Source organism: Denticeps clupeoides, chromosome 13 (assembly GCF_900700375.1).
Source record: "Denticeps clupeoides chromosome 13, fDenClu1.1, whole genome shotgun sequence".
NCBI lineage: Eukaryota > Metazoa > Chordata > Actinopteri > Clupeiformes > Denticipitidae > Denticeps > Denticeps clupeoides.
This window is the reverse complement of record NC_041719.1, coordinates 9,154,194-9,170,178: the sequence shown is the minus strand read 5'-3', so window position 1 is coordinate 9,170,178 and position 15,985 is coordinate 9,154,194. Positions and strand designations below refer to the sequence as shown.

General features: G+C 45.9%; 1 protein-coding gene across 2 annotated transcripts in view; it reads right to left on the bottom strand.

The window, feature by feature from the left end:
• Positions 1 to 14,355, bottom strand: part of raver2 (ribonucleoprotein, PTB-binding 2) — a 48,866-nt gene extending 34,511 nt beyond the window's left edge. The window contains exons 1-2 of one of the 2 annotated variants that reach the window (XM_029001797.1): positions 14,014 to 14,355; positions 3,938 to 4,004 (exon numbers count right to left, since the gene is read on the bottom strand). In XM_029001797.1, coding sequence (XP_028857630.1) covers positions 3,938 to 4,004; positions 14,014 to 14,262 — 316 coding nt within the window. In that variant the 5' untranslated portion in view covers positions 14,263 to 14,355. The remainder of the gene's footprint in view (positions 1 to 3,937; positions 4,005 to 14,013) is intronic. The other variant, XM_029001796.1, reaches the window with a different exon arrangement.
• Positions 14,356 to 15,985: the final 1,630 nt, after the last annotated feature.

Genomic DNA, 15,985 nt, shown 5'->3' with positions numbered 1-15,985 from the left:
GCCTCGTTTCTCGCCGCCAGCGGGTCACTTTGCCGGGCCATAAATTAGCGTGTGCGTGCAGGACTGCATTTTTCACCGAATTTGTTTCCAAATGTCAGCCGGCGGGCTTTGGGAAATGTTTCCCCGGCTCAGGAATCCCGCAGAACGCCTGGGGGGGTGAACACACTGATGCCCTGACATTCCGAGGAATTTCAGCATTCTGTAGAATTACGCAGGAGTCAAAAGACAACTTCAGCGATGTAACGTTCGGCGGTCCATGTTTTTTTTTCAAATAAGAGACCTCCCCCATGGAAACTAGTGAGCAAGAGCCACTGTTGCGTGGGTTAGTACCTGATCTGTGGCGGCCACTTTATCTATTCTGAACATGCGGGGAAGAGCGATCTGATGACCGAAGATAGGAAACGTGTATGAGAACGAGGCCCAGACGTGCTGTGGCTCGATTCTGTCGGCCTGTTGTCTTGTTGTGTGTTGCAAAAAAAACTATTGTCTTCTATAATTTCCTGTTGTGTACATGTATTGATCAGCAAATCCATCACCACAATTTATCAATAAAACAAATTTACATGACTGATGCAAGGCTGATGCTCCAAGGTTCGAGGCTTCAGCAACTAAACAAAATTCATCACATTAAAGCAACACTTACTTATTAATGTTCATAATTCTTACATTCCAGCAAATATTCATAGTTATTTTATAGTTATTTTCTTTGTTAAATCCAAATATTCACATACACATATTCATTATGCCCCAGAAATGGCTCTAACAATTTTATTTTAGAAAAACTTAGTATAAATAGTATAAAGAAAGCATCACCGTGTATTAAGATTTAAGGGAAAAGCTATACAAGCTAATTTGAAACCGACTTTTTGTGATCCTACTAAGCCTGTACATTTAAATTTACAGCATTTATCAGACGCCCTGATCCAGAGCGACTTACAATCAGTAGTTACGGGGACGGTCCCCCCCTGGAGACACAATGGTAGTAAGTGGGGTTTGAACCCGGGTCTTCTGGTTCATAGACGAGTGTGTTCCCCACTAGGATACTACCACCTACTTACCGCCTGTAAACTACATGAATTTTTTTATCTGTACAGTATCGCAAAATACTAATTTTCCTACATCTTCAGTAAATGTCTGGGTAAAATTATAATGTTATTTCATCAGAATTAACGACACATTTTCACACACAGCACCTTTCTGTCGCTGTTCTTCATGGTTTTAAGCATGTAGCAGTGTAGTAGAGACACTCATCAAGAAGGAGAGCGCCTGCCTGCCTGCCTGCCTCACAAGGTAAACATCCAGACACTCTGAGATCTTCCAGCTGCTGTGACCACCAGCCTTGTTTGGTAGTGAAGCAGCCACAGATCTTCTCTTCCCTCTCACACACACACACACACACACACACACACCACTCTCACAAATGGATTTTCTCTCCACAGAACGAGTGTCTGAGTGTTTTGTCTGAGAGAAGGGGAGAGTATGCTTTCGGCTAAGTGGGATCAAGCCTATAGATCGTCTTGCTGATTTCCTGACCATGCATTTTAACATACAGTGCAACAAATGAACCCCCAAGTTGGCCCATTAGGAGAAATGTGTGCGTTCAAGCCAACTCTCACAGTGGGTGTGTCTAGTGGCTTGGTATTCTGGCTAGGATCTCTTTAGGCTGCTTAGTTTAGGCCCTTGTATGGTCGACATCTCCGAGGTGTGAACTGAAGAAGTGCGTGGGAAGGCCAGTGCCAGAAGGACTGGCAAAAGTTTGGGAACAGAATGGCCATCGAGGCCAGATTCAATTCATACCTGACGCTTTGTGTATCTGGCAGAGCATGCTAAGATGATCTTCCCTCGTCCCTCGGGCCAGAGGCAGGCGCAATGAGGTTCGTCAGGGACCGGTGGAGCAGGTGCTGAGCCATTCGGCCCTGAGCCACAAGACCTTACATTAATCTATGATCCTCCTTAAATCTCGTTGACTTCGGCCAAATCACTGCCAGTCATTTCCCATCATTCTCTTTGTCACTGTTTCTTTTCAGCTCACGGATCACCCAGGCACTTGCTCGGCCTTGTCACCCCTGGGTGGCTCACAAGTGGCCAGGGAAGGTGGAGGCGTGGACGCCGTGCCCAGCTTCTCTCCAAATCGTGACATCGGAGCTCCGACCACAGGGAGCGAGAGAGAAAAAGGAACGGGTGGCAAGCCGGGGGGGTTTACTGCATGAGATCATGGGTTTCGCATTCACACACACCACTAATTAGGGCATGCAGGCATCCATGTCATGCTGTTGAACAGTGCCTGCACAGACATTTAAGAGCCCCGAAGGCCGGCAGTATGGCAGCAAACGGATGACGACCGGAATACCCTACAATCCCCGATAATCAGGGACAGGGTTAACACTATCCCTCTCGAACCAAAAAAAAAGCAAGGAACATGGTGTTACAAGAGGGCTAGAATAAGACACGGATTAAGACTTTCAAATGATGGTTTGATCTTCTGTAGTCGTAAAAGTTGGGACTCTTCAGTTATATGGATATCGAGTCTATTTCAGTGCGGAAGAGAGTCGGTAAAGAAGCCAGGACTTTAACCCGATGCATTTTCACAGCGACCTGATCCTGTTAACGCCCGGTCACTCCATATGTCTTGAGTGTCAGAGGTATATTTGGATAAGACCATACAACATCAACATAGATACGAAAATGCTAACACGGGGCGACACGAATCCGATCGCTTCCACCGCTTCGGCAGCTGCCCCGAGACACGTTCAAGTCACGTGCTGCAGCAGCATGGATGCATCTGTCGCTCAGACACACAGTTGACAATGGAAAGTCATGGAGTGACAGCTCCAGAACAGTTCCAGGAGCTTTGGTACTTCACAATTGGAATCAATATATATATGCACATATTCCAGGTCTTGTGTTCAGCTGTTTTGTGCAATACTCTGTTGGATTAAAAATGCATACCCCAAAACATTTATGGTGATAAATGTTAGGTAACACACCTTTTTTTTTTTATAATAAACACTTTATGGTTAATGGTCCTCGTTTGTCATAAAGCACAATGAGTAGCCCAAGGACACCACTTTTAGCAGCATCCAAATTAACAGTACGAGGGCGTCCATGACTTAAAATCCACTAAAACTACAGTAAACAAGTGACTGTCCTAAAATATTAAAATATAGATCACAGAAAAAAACTCAAATTAAGGCAGCAGGAAATCCATCACATTCGCAGGTTCAGAAACAATGCTCTGACTAGGGAGAATGCATGGAAAGACTGGAGAAGAGGGACGAGTTGCTGGGTGACACCTGGGCCTCACATCCATCCATCCAGAATGAGGAACGAGAGTGCACGAGAGCTGTCAATCATCCCTGCCGGCTCTTATTGTAGACTGTGTTTAGAAAAGTTTTTATTTCTGCAAGCCCAAAAGATTGTTAACGTCACATCAAGCATCAAAATATAAAATATGACCTTAAAATATGAAAAAAACAAAAAAAAAAAACAAATGTGAACTCCAACTCAACCTTCAGCCTCTTTGTCGTCAGAACTCGTAAAATCTCTTTAAAGACATTGATTTTCAAATAGGAACTCCTCTCATTTTCTCAATGAATTGACCAAAACAAATCAAATTTCATGACAGCAGCGACACAAAAACAGAACCGACCAGAACGTGGCAATGAAAGCCTCTTTAAACCCCATTTATCGTTATTCCAACCTCCAGTCAAGCCAAGTCTCTGGTGGCAATGACTCCTTCCCTTGATAAGGTGTTTTATCATTAAGTTTTAATCTGCTGAAAGTCATTAACCTTTCAGGTGCGTCACAGGAAGAGAAGCGCAGAAACACAACTGGGTTTGTCGACTTGCTGTACGTGGTGCAGCCCTTGGTGGGTTCAACTGTGCGGGTGTGAAAGTCATTCTCAAAAAAAGTACAATGACAGGAGATGGATAATTACCTGTCCCTTTGTTCCTGTCCACAAAACAGTATTTGAGCTCGTACTCTTTCAAAATGTCATGGACCTCCTGCGGGAAAGACAGAATATGCATTAATCAAGACAGAAAAGATAGATTCTGTAAAGGAACATGACGCACAGTTTCTCATCTCCGGCAAGTATCCATTGTGTGGCATTTGAAGCTAATTGATATTTGATACGTCCTCTGGGAGGCTCGCTTGCGCGCTCATCGAGGTGCATTTTAGATGTGAATGCTGGACTGGTGTCCAACTTCAGGGGCTACCTCGCGACCGAATGCATCAGTTGGGGCTTTTTATAGAAAACATGAATGCGCACACACACACACACACACACACATATCAGCACCAACTTGTACCCCTAGGGTGCTGATGTCTCATCTTTCAGCGAGCAGCTGAAGGTTCTTGAAATACGTGTGTGTGTGTGTGTGTGTGTGTGTGTGTGTGTGTGGGAAGTAAAGTTAAGAAAGACGGTGCTGTATGTTTAACCTCTGCTGTGCTTTTGCCAAGCCTTGAGACATCAACGCTGCTGGATGCGCTTGATGCGTGCACACTCGAGTGCAGTTTTTCTCTTTTCGCATCTTTTTCAGTTCACACACACACATACAAAGTTCGCCCCCCCCAAGGCAGAGAGGACCTGCCTCTGCGAGAGCGTGCTTATTTTTACCATTTTTTTTTAAAGTACAATGTGCAAAATGGAATCCCCCACAGTGACCTCCCACCCACACACAGCCAATCTCCTCCTGATCCAGCGCCTCATCGGCTCTGATCCCACCCACAGAACCCACCGGCAGCGCCTCGCAGTGCTGGAGCTGCAGCCTCCTCTTCCCTTTCAAGCCCATGTGAGCCACTGCTGCCGGGCCGGAGCCTCGACAGGAGCCCGGCCTGGCGCATTAACTAAAGGGCAACCAAGCGGCCCAGCCCTCGTTCAGGTCCACTCGCTGTGGGAGGATCGGAAGCTGGTTACCAGTGGGTGGAATTATTATCAATTCCTTCTGCGTGATCCATCATGATCTGAACTCTAATGAGAGAGCAGCATGTAATAGCTGCTATAGATAGATCCTTTACGAATTATAGCCATTGCCCAAATTCGTTTAATGCTCCGATCCAGTGGTGAGCAGTGAAAGCTACTACTACCCTACGTATAACAGTATCTGACATACTCACGTACAACGGGGTTACAATTACAGCCATAAATAGTAGAAACAGGAATGTCTCGCGGCTAAAGGACTGGATCAGTGTTAGATTATGGGAGCTTCTAGTGTTACTACTGTCTTTGAGCCGCTGCCTTTGACCCATGCAAGATGTGCCAGAGGGACTGAAGCTGGAGAAGCTCCAGTCACCTCTCCACTACCTGGAGATTTCGGCTTTATATCAATAATGGACTACTTAATACCAACCCTGCGGTGACAGCTATTCAACATTCATTCTACCTGAAGGGTTGTTTCCTTCTTTTGTACCCCTCCTGAGGTGTCTTCCATTATTTTCTCCTTTGGGGGGGTGTGTTTTGTAAAGCACACCGAGACATACTGTGGTTTTGGGCCTGTGGTTATTGAGCCTGATCCCGACGTCTATAAACACAGGTGTCAGGGGTCAGATTGACAGGGAGGCAGACAGTGAAAACTCAAAGAGCGGTTTAATCATCAAAGCAACACAGACATGAAACAGACCAGTGGCCGAATGACATCTGAGACCCGACGCCTGTCTGGTTCTGCCAGATGGGTGTATTTCCCGACAGCCTGGATGAGTGCGCTGCAGAATTATATCATATGCATATATCAGAACTATATCATATTTTTAAATAACTGTAACCGATGTGTGTGCTCTGCATTTTCAACTCAGGACTCAGCAGATACCACTGCTACCAGGAAAAACTTCTGTTAATTTACAGTAATCAATTATTTATATCCGTGTGGGATGTTAATGATGCCTATAACATATATTGACTAATACATTGTCTTCATCATAAAGCCAAAAAGGTGGTTAATATTTTAAACAACGTGCATTAGTGAAAAGTGAAGGTGAAGTGATTGTCATTGTGAAACGCTGTAGCACAGCACATGGTGCACACAGCAAATTGTGTCCTCTGCTTTTAACCATCGCCCTTGGTGAGCAGTGGGCAGCCATGACAGGCGAGCGCGGAGCAGTGTGTGGGGACGGTACTTTGCTCAGTTGCACCTTGCTCAGTTGAACCTGCAACCTTCCGATTACGGGTCCGCTTCCTTACTCGCTAGGTCACCACTGCCACCACACAGTAACATTTATGTGCCTTTTATGATTAGTTATAAGGCAGGTATAGGATCATTTGTACTCATTTGTACTGAAGCGCTCACAAAAGACCCTCTAATATTTCCCATGATTCAGTTTGCGCTCCACAGGCACTGCAGAGGCTGGGATCCACAAGCTTCAGAACTCCATCAGACCACAACACAGACATGGTGATTTAATTTGCTCATCCACATCATACCTGTTCCCTTTTACAAGAAGCAAGAAAGCCCGTAACTGATCTTATTAGGGATCCCCAACTCTCAGGAATCAGCACAGATCTCAGAATCCCCCCTGCTTGTAAAATTTTTTATTCCCATTTAAACACAAACCAGAATTAAAGCATTAAAGGATCTGTGTGTTTGTTAATCAGTATTTCTCTAGTCAACATCTGTGGCTATCATTTGCAGGGTCATAATAGAAAAGGGCGGGGCTAAATAAATCAGTCCAGCACTGGGAGCTGAACATATCACTGCTGAGAGGAATTATCCTTTACTTTACTTTACTTTATTTTGCAGACGCTTTTATCCAAAGCGACTTACAGGAGGAAGACACCAGCAATTCTCGTTCGATTTCTATAGATTTTGAGTTAACAAAACTAAGAGCCCTGATCAGGCCTAGCTTGTTAGAAAAAGAACATGCTCGGAAGTTAAGTGCTTGACGAAGAAAAAAATTTTTTTTTATTTATTTATTTTGTGCAGTGTGTGTGCATGTGCATGTGTAAGTGTTAGATTTGTCTGAAATACTTTTTGAATAAGTGGGCTTTCAACTGCTTCTTAAACGTGGTGGTTCATTTGCCGATCTGAGAGGGCATGCAGGAGTGTAGCTAGCTAGTGTTGTATTGATGTAGGAGGGTGCAGTTCCATTTACAGCCCTGTAGGCAGCATCAAGGACTTGAACTCAATGCGAGCGGCTACCGGGTGCCAGTGGAGAGGTGAAAAGAGGCGTGACATGGGTGTTTCGGCTGATTGAAGATGAGACGGGCTGCCAAATTTTGGATCATCTGGAGTGGTTTTATGGTGACTGCAGAGGCTCCAGCCAGGAGAGAGTTACAATAGTCGAGTTTTGAGATGACCATTGCCTGGATGAGGAGTGGCATTGCCTGTTGTGAAAGAAAAGGTCTAATCTTGCGGATGTTGTAGATTGCGGATAATCCCTTGCTATCAAGGATTAACAGTCTGTTTGACAAATACATACAGAAATACAGCTGTTCCTGGATTTTAAGAGGGCATGAGGTCTGTCCACCCCATGTACGACAAACCTTCCAACCTCAAAAAATCCAAAATCCAACCTCATTTCGTGCAAGATTTTACATATCAGTTTATAAAGTCTTCTCCCCGAATCTTTTCACCATACTGCAAACTGTTCATATATAAAGCAGATAAACAGTCAGCAGATATAACTAATCTAAAAATTGGCCAGTCGCTGAGAAGAGAAGCTATGCAAAGCCAGTAATGGAGAACTAATGTCATTGCATAATACCTTCTAACCATTTTGTGTCCTGTAATGCAATTAATTATTTTCCCAGTAATTCCTCTGTTGCAACTTTTATGACGTAACTATTTTATAAGGAGGCGATATGCTGTAGGTGGGCTGCGCTGCTTTGCGTACTGTTCGTACAGAGCGAGACAGGTGGAGGAAGAGGGACAGGAGAGTATCTACGCAGATACTCTCAGGCAGGTGCGCAAACATTTCAGGGTAACTTGACGTGACACCGGCTGGAACAGCCCGCTAGACGGTAGGGATACCGCCTACATTCACCTGGCATCTGGGGGGAAAGCACCATGAAAAGTAATACAAGTAACTGCAAGATCGTTGACTAGCTCTGCATTTCTTGTCATCAAACTATGAGGAAAAATTCGAAATCTGACAAAGAATGTCGTGTATGCACACATAGTACAGTCGTTTGTTCAGGGGGAGATATTTTGTGTTTTGCAAGCAGCTAGATCACCACTACACAGCCACTTAAGTACGGTGCTTTGCTCAGTGACACCTCAGTGGCACCTTGGCGGATCGGGATTCGAACCGGTAACCTTCTGGTTTTTAAGTTTTTAAGTCACTAACTGTAGATCAGTGAACCAGCACTGTCTTACGATTGTTCATTTGACAAATTTGCTTGAACAAAACACACTTCAGTGAACATTTAAGAGCCAAATGTCAATTGTCTTCAACTCAAAGCAAAGGATAATTACATATTCATAGCGTACCCAATACCTCTGTCCCTGGTATAAGAGCCTTAATATGAAGATCTTTCTGCTACATCCCATCTCTTTCCCTTGCCAAGGTCTGATAAAATGGTTATAGGAGAAAATTGCTGAGAATATTATTTTCCATCAGGCTTCGTAACTATAACAAATGTGGGAGATTTCAAATGAGAGAAATATGGAAAACATAATTAAAAATTTTAACGAATAATGACACTTAACAGCAATGCCTTTTTACTCTACAGTTGATATGAACAATGTGATGTCAATTCTAGCCCGAGTCTGTTTTTGGTCTTGGTCTCGATCTTGACCAGCCTTGGTCTTGGTCTGGCTTTCGAGTGTCTTGGTTTTGGTCTTGGTCTCAGTACCCTCAAATCTCGGCAGTGTCTTGGTCTTGATACCTTCCGGTTTCGGCAATGTCTTGGTCTCATTTTAGACGATCTTGACCTCAACACTATTGGGCGGTGAGGATAAGCAGCAGCATCTGTGAAATCCCGGACTGACAGGCATGCAGGTCTGTTAACTGCAGACAGAGCTGCTACATAAACAAGAACATCTGCTACAGTACAGATGAGAAATGCACTTTTTTTTTGGTACAGCACAAACATACACCCACAAAAATGACCTTTGCCATATACAGTGCTATGCAAATGTACTGTATACAGTGGATACGGAAGGTATTCAGACCTCCTTAAATTTTTCACTCTTTGTTATATTGCATTTGCTAAAATCACTTAAGTTCATTTTTTCCTCATTAATGTTTACACAGCACCCAATATTGACAGAAAAAAAACTGAATTGTTGACATTTTTGCTGATTTATTAACAAAGAAAAAGAGTCTTTTGGGAAAGATGCATCAGTTTTTTCACAGCTGGATTTGGGGATCCTTTGCGATTCCTCCTTGCAGATCCTCTCCAGTTCTGGCAGGTTGGATTGTAAACGTTGGTGGACAGCCATTTTCGGGTCTCCAGAGATGCTCAATTGGGTTTAAATCAGGGCTCTGGCTGGGCCATTCAAGAACAGTCACCGAGTGATAGGCCAGAACTCTAATACACTCCAGCACTTTCAATCACTTCGGGACTCAATCCTCCCAGAATCTTGCACAATTTTGCACAACTTCACTTTACACATTTGCACACCTTCACCCTACCTGTTACACATATTTAATGTTTCAAAACATACATTTGTAATATTTGGTTATATTTGCAATATTTGCATATTGATTTCACTTGAATACTTTCAATTTCTGCAATATTGAGGCCAATAGCAGTCGCAAAAGCATTTCACTGCATATCATACCGTGTATGACTGTGTACTTGACAAATAAAATTTGAATTTGAGTTGTTGTGAAGCTGCTCCTTTGTTATTTTTGTTGTGTGCTTAGGGTCATTGTCTTGTTGGAAGAGGTCCTGAGGTCCTGAGCACTCTGGAGAAGGTTTTCATCCAGGATATCCCTGTACTTGGCCGCACTCGTCTTTCCCTCAATTGCAACCAGTCATCCTGTCCCTGCAGCTGCAAAACACCCCATAGCATGATGCTGCCACCACCATGCTTCACTGCTGGGACTGTGATGGACAGGTGATAAGCAGGGCCAGGTTTTCTCCACACATACCACTTAAAAGGTTAATGGTCTCATCAGACCAGAGAATCTTCTCACCATCTTTCACCAGTCCTTCAGGTGTTGCCCCTCCATGCGTGGTTTCATGTGTCTTGCACTGAGGAGCTGCCGTCGGGCCACTCTGCCGTAACGCTCCGATTGGTGGCCCCCTCTGACTGCATCTCTGGAGCTCAGCCACAGAGATCTTTGGGTTCTTCTTTACCACTCTCACCAAGGCTCTTCTCCCCCGATAGCCCAGTTTAGCCGGACGGCCAGCTCTAGGAAGGGTTCTGGTTGTCCCAAAAGTCTTCTATTTAAGGATTATAGAGGCCACTGTGCTCTTAGGAACTTTAAGTGCAGCAGAATTTTTTGTAACCTTGGCCAGATCTGTGCCTTGCTGCAATTCTGTCTCTGAGCTCTTCAGGCAGTTCCTTTGACCTCATGATTTGCTCTTACCTGCATTGTGAGCTGGAAGGTCTTATATAGACAGCATGTGTCCAGTCAGCATAATCAAACACAGCTGGACCTTAAATGAAGGTGTAGAACCATCTCAAGAATGATCAGAAGAAATGGACACCACCTGAGTTAAATATGTGAGTCTCACAGCAAAGCGCCTGAATACTTAGGACCATGTGATATTTCAGTTTTTCTTTGTTAATAAATCTGCAAAAATGTCCAGAATTCTGTGTTTTTCTGTCAATATGGGGTGCTGTGTGTACATTAATGAGGACTGGCTGCAATATAACAAAGAGTGAACAATTTAAGGGGGTCCGAAGACTTTCCGTACCCACAGTATATAGCGTATGCTGTACTTATTACACAAGAGCCCGGCTAAATATCACTGACAACAGGTCTAGTGGAGTGATTTTCTGTTCACAGTCAGGAGAGAGCTGCATTGGAACGGTGAGCGTCTACGGCCATCTATAAAACATGGTGGAGGCTCTGTGATGGTTTGGGGCTGCATGTCAGCCAGCGGAGTTGGGGATGTTGTCAAAGTTGATGCTAGAAATGTACAGGCAGATTCTGATCCATCATGCAATACCAAATATTGGCTCTGTGTTTTATACCGCATTTAGATGAATGTGTGCACATCGTGAATAAACCATTGTCTAATTTTCCAAGCAAAATATATAGAAATATATAGAGTTTTGCACAATACTGTCTACATTCTTAGATCTCTGCTATCTCTATGACAGATACTGATCAGAGTTCAGAGCACTTCCTGGTTCAGTCCCTCCACGATCACATCAAATCCTACGAAATCAGCAATTTTCTGCATAAAACACGCCTAGTTTTAATCCTATTGCCTGATTTCTGCAAAAATGACCCAAAAGCCCTTCATGTAAGGTCATAACGGTTCTGTGACATCTGGCAGTATTTCCCATGCATGACAACCCTGCTGTCACCTTCGCACCGCTTTAATCAATAATGGGCAGCACGAAGAAGTACGTCAACAAGGGGTGATTCCCGACTTGTCTGCTGTCAATTTTGTTCTTCTCTCACTCATTTACTGTCTTACTAGGACTTTCCAGCTCACCCCAAACCATCTCGGTTGGGTTCAGGTCCGGTGACTGTGGAGGTCAGGTCTCCACTTTTTGTTAAGTACATAACTCCACATGTCTTCATTCATAGTTTTGATGCCTTCAGTGAGAATCTACCAATGTAAATGGTCATGAAAATAAAGAAAACGCATTGAATGAGAAGGTGTGTCCAAACTTGAGGCCTGTACTGTATATATATATATATATATATTTTTATGTATTTTAAATATGAACTTTGAAGAATTTGCATAAGCCTGTGACCCAGCGGCACATCTGAGAAATGTTTTGAATTAATGCTTTATAAATTAACACGCCTTCACAGTGACGGGCTCAAGTCCCGTCGCATGTCAAAGCCACACCGAAGCCCTGGGAACTTTCAATGCAAAAAGCGGAAAAACAGCAGCCGCCTTCCCGAAAATGCAAACGACTGCGGTAACGGACGGCTAAGTTTACAAGTTTACATTACTGCGTGCGGATAAAGCTTCTGTCCACTAAACAGCTCAACAAACACCGTGGCCAGGGTGTCGCCTTTCCGATTTTAACACCCCCACTCCATCCCGGCACGCGGACACAGTATCCTCCCGCCAGGCTGTAAAATAAAGGGCCGGAGCCTCCGAGAGCGCGCCGCCACCCGCCCTACCAGGAACGGGACAGCGCATTGTAACGGGGGCCTTCCGCCTCACGAAACGGGGAGATGGGGCCGGTAGCCACTGCGTGGCGACGCTGTTGATCTCTCCGTGTGATGGGAGGGGTTCGCCTGGGCAGCCCGGGGCTCCTTTTAATGACGCTCCATTGTCTGGCTCGAGAAAAAAAAAAAAAAAAGCGTAACGCGCGGGGAGGGCTGACGGGGCGTATTAACAGGGCGCTGCTTAAAAAAAAAAAAAACGTACTTTGACTGCACTTAAAAGTGCGTGCGCTCACACACACACACACACACACACACACACACACGTGGGTTTCTACCGTCATCCATCCGCCCCCAGAGCCACCGTCTCGGGTGCTCACGCGCCCCATTGTTTCTCCGGCCTGGGGTGACAGTCACCTGTTGTAAAGAGGCACTGAATAATTGAAAAGCTCTACTGATACGCAAACGGCGGAGCAGGAAAAAACGAGGGGGCTGGGAACATAGAAATACATGAACACAGAGTACAAAAATGGATGGAAGTTAGAAAGATGCCTCCGCAGGGGGACAGAAAGACGGAAAAAAGAGATCGGACCGTCACCCTCCGTGACCTGATCGCGACCAGTTCGTGTTTCCAGCTTCCTCGTTCTCTCAAATGTCACACTGCAACATGTGTCTCAGTTTACAGCAGCTGGACACGGGTACGTCCCCGTCACCCTGTGCAGAGGAAGCACTTCGTCATGAGGCCACACTGTTGTGACGGTAAGTCAGTGTCATGTGACCGACTGCATACCGTTATGGCACGTGTACACACATCTCTAGAACAAATCTACATACAGTACAGTGTGGACACACCTTCTCATTCAATGTGTCTTTATCTTCATGACCCTTTACATTGGTAGATTCTCACTGAAGGCATCAAAACTATGAATGGACACATGTGGAGTTATGTACCACCATTAGATTTGATGATATAATTCTGACATTTATCTCAGCCCAGCTTCTCCACAAAAGAGTTTGTGATCTCACCAATCTCTCCGGGCCTAATGTTTGAAAGTGTCCATCGATGGAAAAGTCATTCGGTACACTCATGACGTCATTCGTGCATCCACCTCCATCAAGACTCGCACGGTAGGGACCAGGGACCATCGCCTTATACCTGATCCATACCTGATACACCGGTCCAATCTTCCTGCTCCCAGGCAAAACCGAAACCCTTTCAAGGGGTTTCCTCACGACCTCATGCCTGCTTATGGCCATTTCTCTACCTTCGTGTCAACACTGTGTGCGGAAAAGATTTTAGCTCTCCCCATTAAACAACGATCTGACTTCACTTCTGCTTTAATAATGTAGAGGACCTGACCTCCTGCCCTTGTGCAGCATGGCTGGAACTGCACAGTTCAGATGAAGCAGTACAGGCAGCTTTTACTGGCAGGGCGGGGTGAACGGGTGCAGGATAAATAATCCTACCGAACTGCCGGAGTTCCGGAAAGAGGTCGCGGGACAGAGAGTGACGCGCCGCGGTAAAAACACCGAGAGCGAACGGGGCGCGTCTGACGGGCGACTCGGCGAACCCCGAAAGTGTCTGTCGGGCGCGCGCCCGCGCCTCGGCGACCCGAGAGCAAAAAAAAAAAAAAAAAAAAAGAGAAGCACAGAAAAACAAAGTTAAAGGCGCCCCGGTTTTCACGGTGTCGGTAAACGGGCTTTTCTAGTCGGTGTTTAAAAGAAATGTCGCGTCGCCGCCATGTCACCAGTTCACCTGTTAGAATCGAACCCGCCGTTTTAAAGTGAACCGGAGCGACATCAGGCGCGGAACGTGGTGAAAGTTCTCACCTGGGTGCTGGTGTCCTGCGGCAGGTTCCTGATGAGGATCTTCCTCCTGTTGCTCAGCTCCGTGCGAGTTTTCCGCAGCCTCCCCTCCATCTCCTCCGCCTCCAGGTCCGCCAGGTCCCGGAGACTCGTGCCCTCGGGCGCCGGCTCGTCATCCGGGCGGCTCTCGGCGCCGTCCGAGTCCGCGAAGGGCGAGTTCTGGGGCTTTGGCGCGGGCAGGCTGGGCGGCTGGATGGAGGAAGCTGCCGCCATGTTGATCGCGAGTGTGGCGAGCGGCGAGCGGCGCGGAGAGGCTGAGCGAGACTCGGGGAGAGGAGGGAGGAGGTGGGCGAAGGTAGCGCACCCATCCGCCCACCCGCCCGCGGCCCTGAGGGCGCCTCGCTCGGCCGTCCGAAGCGCCCCCCGCCGGCGGAAGTCAGGACAGCGGGATGCCGCCGAGCGTTTTTTGGGGCTTTTGGCGACGATGATGTCGCGTTTCCACTCCGGTAACCCTTTTAAGCTCAGAAAGAAAACGCTTTTTGCAACAGAAATGGTCTTGGCTTGTCCTACAGTGTCGTTTCATTATTACGCGTCAGGCGCGACATATCGCGATACTTCCTCTGGCTGTATTTTAACCATTTACATTTACAGCATTTACCAGACGTCCTTATCCAGAGCGACTTACAGTCAGTAGTTACAGGGACAGTCCCCCCCCTGGAGACACTCAGGGTTAAGTTAAGTAGTAAGTGGGATTTGAACCTGGGTCTTCTAGGCTACTACCACCCTTTTTTTTTATCCATACCGTTATCATGCTGGAATCCTGCTTTTACGACAATGAGGTGGCGCTTCTTCTTCAATCGTGCAGTCGTTGCGTGGTTGAATTTGTAGAGAATCGCGCATCAACGGAACAAAACATTTTATTCTATGGTTTTATATTATTTTATTCAATTTCATTCTATTGTGGCATCATCTTGCAATACCTCGTCCTGATTATGCATAAGGCTGAAAAGGCAGAAAATATAGCATGTCCCAAAATATAGCTGCTGATTCGGGCTTTGATTAGGAATGGAGGGCTTCCTTGTGCATTGTGCTTAACACAGAATAGAAAATTAATACGCATTTCATCACATAGACCTCATATGGGTCCTCCTCAAAATATAAAACAGAAACTCTATTTAATGGTACAACAAATAGATAGACTGGCAGGAATGAATTTAGTCCCGTGTGTGTGGAGCAGCAGAAAATTCCACTTTTTGGCAGACGACTTAACATCCGCAGCCAATAAAGCCCATGCATGAATGAACGCCTTCCGTTTGGTCATGAAACCTGCATCTGCATAAATTGGTTAATATTTTAAACATTCTGGTCTTAACTGTGAGTGGGAGACCTTGTTAAGGCCTTCCTTGTTTTCCGTCCACATTTAAGAACTGGACAGAGGAGCTTTTCCCATCTTACAGGTGCATGAGGATTGTCATACTTGGTCTACGTTACATGGTCTACGTTTCTTGCGATTTCAGATTTTGAAATCTTTACCTGAGTCCTCCTCAGCAGGCCAGCTGATCAGAGCTTATAAAAAGAGAATCAGGCACGCCGTGGCTGTAAACGACAATCGGTCCTTGCAAATATAAATAATAGCTCACATGCATAAATGGGCCTATTATGGACGCGGGGAACGGCCTCAAAATAGCACACGGAGGAGAGCACCGTAAAGCACGCGGGCACCATGGACGGGACCAACATGCCGCGGCTCGAGCCGGGTGAAGGTGGGTGAGTAGAGAGTAGGCCCGGCACCACTGAGTGGGAGCGCGGCACGAGAAGCCGCCATGTGGGCGCGAACACACGGGACGGGGCGACGTGCGCATTTACGTAAAGGGAGCAATGGGACCTCGAACCCTTCAATCGATCGGGGGTGGGGAAGCTCCGGGTGGAGGAGTGGGCGGTTCCAAAGAGATTATTCAAATTTTATTTGTCACGCGCACGGTCACACACGGCATGA